The sequence below is a fragment of the Ahaetulla prasina genome, chromosome 2 (genome assembly GCF_028640845.1).
Source record: "Ahaetulla prasina isolate Xishuangbanna chromosome 2, ASM2864084v1, whole genome shotgun sequence".
NCBI lineage: Eukaryota > Metazoa > Chordata > Lepidosauria > Squamata > Colubridae > Ahaetulla > Ahaetulla prasina.
The window spans coordinates 243,938,473-243,950,714 of NC_080540.1; the positions used below are offsets into that span (position 1 = coordinate 243,938,473).

The 12,242-nt window shown below is 35.0% G+C and overlaps 1 protein-coding gene across 3 annotated transcripts in view; it reads right to left on the minus strand.

The window, feature by feature from the left end:
- Positions 1–12,242, minus strand: part of ADAMTS19 (ADAM metallopeptidase with thrombospondin type 1 motif 19) — a 116,240-nt gene that overhangs the window by 25,838 nt on the left and 78,160 nt on the right. For 2 of the 3 annotated variants that reach the window (XM_058169987.1, XM_058169988.1), the window contains exons 12-15: positions 10,842–10,972; positions 9,826–9,998; positions 4,351–4,478; positions 1,692–1,812 (exon numbers count right to left, since the gene is read on the minus strand). In XM_058169987.1, coding sequence (XP_058025970.1) covers positions 1,692–1,812; positions 4,351–4,478; positions 9,826–9,998; positions 10,842–10,972 — 553 coding nt within the window. The remainder of the gene's footprint in view (positions 1–1,691; positions 1,813–4,350; positions 4,479–9,825; positions 9,999–10,841; positions 10,973–12,242) is intronic. The other variant, XM_058169989.1, reaches the window with a different exon arrangement.

Sequence of the window (12,242 nt, forward strand, 5' to 3'; positions counted from 1 at the left end):
TACAAATAGGATGAGACTATTGCCTTACACAATGTAAGCCGCCCTGAGTCTTCGGAGAAGGGCGGGATATAAATGTAATAAATAAATAAATAAAAAATTAAGTTTTTGCAGATTTTAACTGCCTGTTCAGATATCCATGATTGAAATTCTGTTGGAAATATTATTTTAATTAGTTGTTTTAAACCTGAAATAACTTAATTGAATTTAACTTTTTAAGTGTTTTTTTGAAAGATCAAATTCCAAATTACCAAATTCCTAGCAGGTTGTGCCATATCGTTCCCAATATAGTTCAATTTATTATTCAGTTCAATATTATTCAGCAATCTGAAAGGGAATAGTAGAAGAGATTGGACAACCATTTCTCTGGTTGTATAGGGACTCCTGCCAGAGCAGGGGTTGGACTAGATGACCTCCAAGGTCCCTTCCAACTTTGTTACTCTGTTAATTCTGTTAATCTGCACAAACATTTTTGTTACAGCCAAAAGGCAAAGAAGCAGCAACAACATAGCATCACCATCTGCTGACACTGAAGTGGATATATACTGATAAATTATTGCACTTATTTTTTTACATTTCTTACTTGTACCATTATTTTTGCTTGCATACTTTCCAAGGTGCATATGGAATATGGAATTACTTTTTGCATCCCAAACATTATATTGCATTCTATTTAAATGATTATTCTGCAAATCTGAATGGCCAATATCAAAGAAACTCACTCCTAGCATTTTCACTGATTTCACTCACAAATTTTATAATTTTCACTTGGGCTGATTTCATAGGATCAGGTAAAATATTCAGATCAGATCAACATTCCTGGATTAATAAAAAAATCAAAAGTAAATTTAACATGTTTAGATTGCTCCACTGTGGCACAGGGTAAGGAAATGGGATTTCTAGATTTCCTTCCCAATTCTAAAAAAATTACTTGGCAAATTCTAAATAGCTATATCCAAAATAAATATACAGGAATGTGTACTATCCGCAAACACAATGATCTACAGTTAACTGATCATAACAAAGCGAGACATTCATTCAAACACTTCTTTAGGGAAAAACCACAGCAGCAATACAGATTCAATAAAAACAAATACTACTTAATCATTAAGACCACAGATAAGCACTGTGGTTGCAAATTCTAGAAAGCTTCCATATATAATTCATGAAGAAATGAACAGAATTTATATCAGTATACCTAGTCATGGAATATAGACTAAGTTTATAGTCCTTTAAATTTAATTTATTGACTGATAGGAAAATGGTTATGTTTATCAAACTATTCCTAAAAATCCAAAGGAAACTGATGATTTCATAAGTAGTTCACCTATACTAAAAAAAAAGTCCTATACTTTAAGTTTGTTTGTAGAAATGTAATAAGCTTGGTACCGTAACTTACTTGGCATTTCTGAAAAGTTAAAACAATCTCTATAAAAATTGTATGATGGATAAATAAAGAACAGGAACCTTAAATGTATTTATTATTTATTTGTTAAATTTAAATGTATTAAGTAACATTATTAAGTAATTATTTAATATTTCTTTTTACCTTTGCCTTTTTTTAGAATATTTAAACTACTATACTATACTATACTATGCTATACTATACTATACTACAATTTATAGCCTGCAGAGTACTCAATGCATTTATAAATTTTGCAGATTTTAATCAATAAATATTAAAAGAAGTTTACCTGCTCCTCGAGTATGATTAAAATCTCCTTTAACAATTCTACATGATTTTCCATTTCCATTGCAGACACCACAGTGATCTTCCCACGCTAAAGAACCCAATATGCCATCACAACCAAATTTCTGAAGTTAAAAGAAAGGAAGAATAGCACATTGTCCATCCACTCCAAGCTAAAGGATAGTTCCACATCAAATTATACCATAATTAGTATAAGAAATACAACATTTGCTAAAAATAAAATGTAATAACCACCACCAAAATAAAAAAACAAATTACCCATATCAGTAAAAAAGCTTCAATCCAAAAAAAAAAAATCCCTCTGGAGAAGAAACAAAAAGGGCTATGTAGCAAATTTCAAAAACTGCTACAGAAATATATTCAACCAAATAAAAACTGAATGCACCAATTACCACACCAAGCAAGAAGAAGACCTTCTGCACACAAATTCTAATCGTGCTTTTTATAATTTTGTGAACAACAAACTTAAAGACTTGAGATCCATCCCACCACTAAAAGAATCTAACGGCAAAGAATGTAACGATGAAACAGTTAAAGCAAACCTCTTCAACACATTCTTTGGCTCAGTCTTTTTTAACAGTAATGGCTCATACCCAACATTCCCCAATCATACCAAAATGAGTATAGCGACCTAACACATATAGACTTCACAGAAGATAATGTTGAAAAAGCTCTTCGCAAACTGAAACCATCCCTATCTATTGGACCTGATGGACTATGTGCATACTTCTTAAAAAAACTTTCCACTAATATAGTAGAACCCCTAAGCATAATCTTTGAAAAAGCTTTCATGACCAGTTCCCTTCCCAAACTTTGGTCACTAGCCACAGTCATCCCTGTCTTCAAAAAAGGAGACCCCAGCCTAGTTGAAAATTACAGACCAATCTCTCTATGCCGCGTTACCTGCAAAGTAATGGAATCAATCATCAACCAATCCATTACCCCCCACCTAGAAACGAACAACCTATTCGCTAATAAACAATTTGGTTTCAGAAAAAAATTATCATGTAACTTACAACTTCTCCACTGCAAAAACATATGGACTACAAATCTTGATCACGGCAAAGCAATAGATGCAATCTACATAGACTTCTGTAAAGCTTTTGACTCAGTAATACATGATAAACTTCTCCTAAAACTAAAATCCTACGGCATTTCAGGACCCCTCCACAATTGGATAACAGCTTTCCTGTCAAAGAGACAAAAAGTGGTCAAAATTGGAAATGCTCTATCAAATCCTGTTCCTGTCAAAAGTGGCATTCCCCAAGGCAGCGTTCTTGGACCAACACTCTTCATATTATACATTAATTATCTCTGTGACCATATTACAAGTAATTGTGGTTTTTTTGCTGACAATGTCAAACTATTTAACACCACCAACAATACAACTAACCTTCAAAAAGACCTTGACTTTGTATCTGAATGATCTAAAACTTGGCAACTCCAAATCTAACCAGCAAATGCTCAGTCTTACATATTGGAAAAAAGAACCCAAACACTAAGTACATACTTGATGGACATTACCTTACAGATGACCCCCACCCTTTTAAAGACCTTGGAGTTTTCATATCAAATGATCTAAGTGCCAAAGCCCACTGCAACTACATCGCAAAAAAGGCTTTAAGAGTTGTAAACCTAATCTTGGGTAGCTTCTTCTCCAAAAACACTACACTACTAACCAGAGCATATAAAACATTTGCTAGACCAATTCTTGAATATAGCTTGACTATCTGGAATCCATACCACATTTCTGACATCAATACAATTGAACGTGTCCAGAAATATTTTATAAGAAGAGTTCTCCACTCCTCTGAATACAACAAAATATCTTATGCCACCAGATTTGAAATTCTGGGTTTAGAAAATTTAGAACTATGCCGCCTTCAACATGACCTGAGTTTAACTCATAGAATCATCTATTGCAATGTCCTTCCTGTCAAAGACTACTTCAGCTTCAATTGCAACAATACATGAGCACACAATAGATTTAAGCTTAATGTTAACCGCTCCAATCTTGATTGCAGAAAATATGACTTCAGTAACAGAATTGTTAATACTTGGAATACACTACCTGACTCTGTGGTCTCTTCCCAAAATCCCCAAAGCTTCAACCAAAAACTGTCTACTATTGACCTCACCCCATTCCTAAGAAGTCTGTAAGGGGCATGCATAAGAGCACAAGCGTGCCTACCGTTCCTGTCCTATTGTTTCCTTTCGTTATATCCAATTAATATAGTTATTACGCACTCTTATTTATATATATGCTTATATATTGTATAGTTATTACATGCTTATGCTTATATATACTGTGTGACATAAATAAATAAATAAATAAATAAAAATTAAAAAAAAAATTATTCTGAACTAGGGGTATCCGGACAATAAATGGAATTTAAAATATATTTTTTCCCATCAGAAATGCTATCACTTTTTCCTTAAAAGATTGGTTTTACAAAGCCCTCCTTCAAAATTCCCACTTTATCTATACAAAAATATAGCATTCTTATCAATTTCTTCTACAGTGTTCTAAATTTAAATTGCAGATTAATTTAAATTTAAAAATGATATCCATAATCTAAAAGAATTAAGTAAAAAACTCTTCAAAATAATGAAACAGTAACAGTTAATTTTGGAAGACTTACCTGACATTTTCCATTTGCACATATATCTACATCCTGAGGGCCACAGGAAGTTCCATCCATCACCTTCTCTGTTACCAATATTGGCTGTTCTTTTCCATTTGGAGAACAAAATAATGCACATGGTTTTTCTATGTGAATAAATACATTTTAAAAAAATATGACTTGAAAATAGTTTTGAACAATGCAAATAATCCAGTACTGGTTATAATACATATATTTTAAGAGACTTAATGAGTGCGCTATGGGAAAACTTGTAGGATTTTCATGGAAAAAAAATCTAAAAGTGTTGATTTATTAATTGACGGCACATAATCAATCAATTAGATTTTAAACAATATTGGAAGAAAATTCAATTTAGATATGGCTTCAGAGACAGAGAGAGATTTTTAAAGTTACAAGTCACTTTATTTATTTATTTATTTATTTATTTATTTATTTATTTATTTATTTATTTATTTATTCCCTTTATTATTTTTATAACTAACTCAAGTTGATGAACATGCCTCCTTTCTCCTCCTATTTTTTCCACAACAATCCTGTGCGATGGATTAGGTTAAGAGACAGTTCCAGAATGTGAACAGTGATTGGCGGTTCCTGATTTTTAGACTGGTATCTTAATCACTAGGCAAACTGGCTCTCAGTATCTGCTATATTGTAAGATGCAAGGAATGACACTGAGAGACTGAACGAAGCAGTATGCTTATTGCTACTCACCTATTTACAAGAATTTTACCAGACTAACAGCACTCACTACAGAACAACCAGATAAGCACTCCAGGGTCGGGGTGTGCGGGTCTAATCTCCTTTGCTTCCTCTCCTTCAGGGATTCCAGGCTAGCCACTCTTTTAACTCCTCCCCCATTTCAGTTGCAGCTTCCACCACTACTATATTATTATATATAATGCATTATAAATAAACAATATATTATAATAATACAATAAGCAGTATTATAATATTGAACATTAGAAAACCTTCCTTTACAGCAAAACCTCTAATGGAGAATATGTCTTAATCATCAACATATTCCTTGTGTCAACGTTCCAGAAAACCCCTCCTGCAGAAAAGACTCCGAACCCAACATCTTTCAAAGTTCTTTTACTAGCATAGGTGAACTGGCACAGTTGGATGAAAACCAAAACTGGGGATTCCGGTTCATCTCTCAGTAATACAAACCCCAAAATCTCCACCCTCATGACCCCTCTGCCAGTCACCTGCTTCAATCCTCAACCGTCCCATGTCGAAGCATCACTCCAGCCACGCCTTCTCCAGATGCGAACCCAGCCTGACCTTGACCGCCAGAAAAATGTTGTTATGTCTAATCATCCCCCCTCCTCCCCTCCTTTCCCACAGAGGAGAATTGTGGCAGCGTATGGAAGCTGACACCTTGTTTTTCTGACACACAACCAAAATGGTTAAAATGTATAGATAGAAAATACTTTGCATAGTGAGCAAAAGTGAAGGAAACATCCTTGTGAGAACATATCAGGAATTCCCTCTTCAGAGAGATAAACAAACATTGGATTAATTTAATAATCAATATAATATATGGTAGTCACTAAACACCTCCACCATTTCAACTGAATTCTGTTAACCCAGAAGTACCCAACCCCCAAGCCGTGGACTGGTACTGGTATGTGACCCACTGGGAACCAGGCCATGCAAACGGCAGATAAGTGTATGAAGCTTCATTTGCACATTCATGGGGTTATGTTGCACATGCACAACAACCCCCCCCACACCACCACCGCCAGTCCACAGAGCCAGAAAGCTTGGGGACTCCTGCTGTAATCCATGTCTAAAGGACTATTAGAGAACATACATTTTTTTCTTAAGAATACTGTTACACTGACTAAATAAGAATAGGAACTATATTTTTCTTTTCTTTTGAAGAGATCAACATATATCTTTACCATTTTTCTTCCCGCTTCTCCTGCCATTTTTTAACTTGCAATTATGATGCAAATTATATTTTGGAGTAAAGATTAGTAGGTTGCTAAATATCTAGTTCACCAACAGCATGTGTCTTACAAGTGGCTATATTTGAAAAAAAAGTATCTCAAATTTAATTATCTTGAATACAGTTCAATCTTGAGCAGTTATTTTTTCTACCTTTTATAAATAATTGTATTTGAATAATTGAATAATTATATATATTATATTCAATCAACAAGTAAAAGTGTGTGCAAGAGTAGCTATTATTTTTAATTTCATACATATAAATTTTATTTGCTGTAAGTAAATAAAGTAAATAAATAAGAAAACTTTGATCCTTTTTGAATGAAGTTCAAGAACTTTCAAATAATAGTAATACACAATTTTTGTGACAATCCATTTTTAAAAATCAATGTTTTACAAATCATAGACGTGCAGTGATGGATTTATTCTACATGCAATGCAGAGCAAATATAGTGCAAAAATAACAATAATAAACAATGGATCTAAAAAATTGAGGTTCAAATCCATCTTTACTTGTTTGTCTCTTCACTGAGGTAGCAAAGCAGACCCAGAAAAATTACTGGTATTAATTTAATATACAGTAGTGGCCAAAATTGTGGAAACCTCTTGGGAAAAGTGTATTTTTGAGGTTTGATGGCTAATAACACCACTTTTTTTGAGTGTCAAAATAATCATATTCCATGATCATAATCATAGCCCAGACCTTAAACCAATTGAAAATCTATGGAGCTGACTGAAGAAACTTGTTACTCAGAAGAGACCCAGCAATAAAACCCAGTTAACAGAAGCAATCTTTCAATCTTGGTTTCACATTATAACAGCTGCAGAACTAAAAGATTTGGTTCACTACACGAGAAGATGCTGTAAGGCCGTAATTCATGCTAAAGGTTACCCAACTAAGTATTAACTGACGTGATAATTTTTGTATATCTCATTTTTTCTATGTGTTTCACTTTTCTTCTTTATACTGTAACTGCTATTCTAATAGCAAATCCTTCATAAAAGTTATTGCATTATATTCTTGATTAAATTCTTTCCATTGATATATATATATATAGTATATATATAGTATATATATAGTATATATATAGAAAGAGTGCAGAGAAGGGACTGGAGGATAAAACATATGAAGAACGGTTGCAGGAACTGGGTATGTCTAGTTTAACAAAAAGAAGGACTAGGGGAGACATGATAGCTGTGTTCCAATATCTCAGGGGTTGCCACAAAGAAGAGGGAGTCGGGCTGTTCTCCAAAGCACCTGAAGGTAGAACAAGAAGCAATGGGTGGAAACTGATCAAAGAAAGAAGCAACTTAGAACTTAGAAATTTCCTGACAGTTAGAACAATTAATAAGTGGAACGACTTGCCTTCAGAAGTTGTGAATGCTCCAACACTGGAAATTTTTAAGAAAATGTTGGATAACCATCTGACTGAGATGGTGTAGGGTTTCCTGCCTGGGCAGGGGGTTGGACTAGAAGGCCTCCAAGGTCCCTTCCAACTCTGATGTTATGTTATGTTATGTTATATATCATTGATATATAATGTTATGGTACTACTAGAGAAAAAGTGGGATTTTTAGCTAGTTTTAGAAAATATACTTTCCCCAAAAGGTTTCTATAATTTTGGCCACTACTGTATTATTTGAAAATAGAGACAATATGATAAATACCTTCACATTTACCAATAATTACAGCCAGAGAAAATATATTTATTTGCATCCAGTCTCTTATTAAACTGCAAATATTGACTTCATTATCTTTATAGTAAATGACATCATTCTAATTGTATTTGAAAGAAACAGGTAATACCAGAATTAAATGCTGATAAATTATTTTACTCTCTGAAACATTTCAGGATTAAATCTGCACCTTTTTAGTGATCGACTTTTAGGAGTGTGATTCTACAATTCTTACTTTATGAATTGTTTATATTTTGTATTTCAAATTGAACAATTTTATGGTATTTTAAATGCTAGCTGTGGTGGCTCAATGGTTAGAACACAGTACTGCAGGCTACTTCTGCCGACTGTTGGCTGCCTGCAATTTGGCAGTTTGAATTTTACCAGGCTCAGCCTTCCATCCTTCTGAGGTCAGTAAAATGAGGAACCAGATTGTTAAGGGCAATATGCTGACTCTGTAAACTGCTTAGAGAGGGCTGTAAAGCACTATGAAGTGATATGTAAGTCTTAGTGCTAGTGCTAATGCTAAAAGATGTATTCTGACACAAGCTTTTATCATTATATTAACGTGACAGTGCACAAAAGCTAATATCAGCGTAACATGACTATCATAAGCAGAGGTGGGCTTCACATAATAACAACCAGTTTGCCCCAGCACTGAAAATGTGAGTGCGTGCACACTCTCTTCGCTCTCTCTTGCATCTTCTGCACATGTGCATGGCCTTCTGCGCATGGGCTTTGCTCGCATGAGTGCTTGCACACATGCACGCAGCTTAAAAAACACAGCTAAATAGGACGGCATAACACCGGGATAGGTGGGTGGACCCACCCGCAGGTCACAACTACTAGTTCACCTGAACCGGTCTGAACCAGCTGAATCCCACCGCTAGTTGTAAGGTTAACGTATTTTTTTGACTTTGTTGCAAATTTGTAGTAATGGATAAAATTAAATTGTAAAGAAATGTTTCATGATTAATTAAAATATATACCCTATTTTTTGGAGTATAAGACGCACCTGACTATAAGACGCACCTACCTTTTTTGGTGAGGAAAACAAGAAAAAGAAATCTGCCTCAGCCTCCTGGCAATTTTGCCTCATTGCAGCAAGCAGCAAACAGCCTGCTTTACTTTCATTTTTGTTTTTAGCATAGCTTGATTAGCACAAGAGAAAAAAAAATCTTCTCCCAGCAATTTACCTCCTTGCAGCAAGCAGCAGGGGCCCGTGCAGCAATAGGCAATGGCAATCCCTGCAGCCTGAAACAGCTGAGAGTCGGGAACAATCAACTTGTGCTAACTAGGCTGTGCTGAAACTGAAATGGGCTGTTTCTTCTTGCTGCTTGCTGCAAGAAGGTAAATTGCTGGGAGGCAGAGGGCATAGGATGGGGGCCAGTGGGTGGGAGGGGCTACATTTGGTGTATAAGATGCACCCAGATTTTCACCCCCTTTTAGATGGGAAAAAGGTGCATCTTATACTCTGAAAAATGCAGTAATTCTAGTATTTATTTTGTGTCTGCCAAACTCTATTGCAGGCTGTGTTTTTATTTAAATGCAAGAAAACGTTCTTCATTTTTAAAAAAAAGCACACAAAAATATTTCTTAAGTAATCTACTATAAGGTTTTATAACTGTATTGCTTTCTCTTTGTTTTCATTGGATTAGTCAACTTCACTGATATAGGTCCTATTATTATATTGAACTAATATAATTATTAGGTATAATGAACTTTTAAATCTATTTTAATACATATGTTCAGATTTTTGTGTATGCATATGCGTGTGCATGCAAATGTACTTTTGACAGTAAGCGTGTAGCTATTAAATATAAGTTAGGGGTGCACTCTTACCTTTATCTATAACACCCTGCCATTGATGTACATGTTTCTGATATGCTAGCCTGACACTGAAGACCTGACATTGCCAATCCCTGAATGCAGGCAGTCCGGGACTACAAGACGGATTCTTACATATTTTATATTGTATTCTTGATCCCTGGCAGTCTGCTTCTTCATGACCTGGACTAGGAAAGATAAACATTAAAATTATTAAATTAAATGTAGTTGTGTGGACATGGCTTGCATGATTTACACTGCTATTAGTGCCATTGCATTTTTATCTGTGAGCTTACATCACCTCATTTTATCCCTAGAACAGCTTCAGTTCAAAATCACACACCGGGAGGCATAATCTCAGTCCAATGTATAAGCACTACACCTATTTACAAACAACTAAAAGTGATTACCTATGTATAGCCTGCCTATAAATGGTAAAGAGAATCTAATAGTTGGAACAGTTTTGTAACAGCAACTGTTATAAAAAATATTCACCATGAATATTATGATACCAAACTAGATTTAGGCAAAACCATGACAATTATTTGACTCTCCCTTCCTCAGCCTTTTCTAATCTTGTGGTTTTCTGACAGATTGGAGGCCAATGATCAGATGTTCTAAAAGGTGCACCCCAATATATTTGAAGAAAAAGCAGGAAAAGCTGGAATGGATTATCCTTGTTTTATGTGAATTCTTCCCCATACTCCCAATGTGCCTAAAGTTGAGTAATGATCTGTATAAAGGTATTTATTCTACCATTTATTTAAAAATCAGAAATACATGCTGAACACTACTTACTTAGTTTTCCTTTCTTAAATGAATTGTATATAAAGAAATATATTTGAAAGTGCCTAATTCAGCACTTGAAATATTCGTGTTTACTGGAAGTTTACAATTTTATGTAATACCACGAACCTAGTTACGTAATATCCTTTTTACACTGTGAAGTAGTAGACAGAGCATCTGTCCATAACTAATTTGGAATTTGGTAAATAATATGACAAGCAAAACACAAATAAGCTGTGGCTTACCTAGCACATCTACGCTGTCGACTGCTAATTCCAGTGTTACAAGTTCTGCTACAAGAGCTCCAGGTACTCCATTCTGCTTCCACGTGTCCAGCGAAAGATGTTTTACTGATACATTCTCCAACTTTACACCACTATTACAAACATCAGCTTTTAGTTTAAAATGTATAAAGTACATACAAAATAATTTACTATATAAACTCAAAGAGAACCTTATTTACTACAATGTCTGACAGGCAAAAGCAGAGAGGAATAAAAGTATAATTCTGTCTCCATTACTGCATTCTTGGTAAACTTAAGAGAATTCATTTTTTTTAAAGGCAAATTATTTACAGGATGGAAAAATAAGTCTTCCCTTCGAATAAAATTCACTATTGCTCTATCTATTCAAACAAATTTTCTTGAAAGGTGCAAAATCAAGGGGATAACTATTTCTAATTAGATTCAATATTTGCGTAACAGAGAAATGTTAGTTTTTATTTACTTATTTATTTATTTATTTTTATTTATTTATTGAATTTATATTGCTACCTATTCACCCAGGGCAACTCAAGGTGGCTTACAGAATATAAAACCACATTTAAAACAATAAAACTAATAAAAAGAATCAAATAAATTAATATAGTATAATGAAATCATATCCCCCCGCCCTGGCGACAGCAGATCACACGAGCCATTTAATGGGCTCCATCCTGCTCTGGGTTTTTCAGGGCCACTGGCAGAACCAGGTCTTCAGCGCCTTCTGGAACAGTATTAGAGTGGGGGCCATTCTAATATCTGGGGGAATGATGTTCAAGAGAGAGGGAGCCACCACAGAGAAGAACCTTCTTCTGGGTCCCATCAGGTGTATCTCCCTCGGGGATGGGACCCGCAATATTTCCTGCCTCCCTGCTCTGATGGGTCAGGTAGATGTGACCAGCAAGAGATGGTCCCTCAGATAACCTAGTCACAACCCATGAAGGGCTTTAAAGGTGACAACCAGCACTTTGAATTGCACCCAGAAGCAAATTGACAGGCAATACAGCTCCTGCAGGAGAGGTGATACATGTGCACACCAGGGTCTGCACAAAACCATGCAGGCTGCTTTATTTTGCACCAGTTGGAGCTTCCAGATGCTCTTCAAGGACAGCCCCATGTAGAGCATGTTGCAATAGTCAAAACGGGAAATAACTAGGGCATGAGTGACTATGAGTAGTTACAGCTTCTCTACTTAGGGGATAATTTAGAATGAAAGAAACATGTTTACTACTTAGTTAGTTCTGCCCTCTTAAATCATGCTTATTGCTAAACGGATGACATAGTCTACGCTGGTCCACATTTTGTCTTTTTACCTGTTGTATCAATGAATGAAATGCCTGAAACCGAAGAATTAGATTTGGAAATGAAGCTCCCAAATCATGTCTT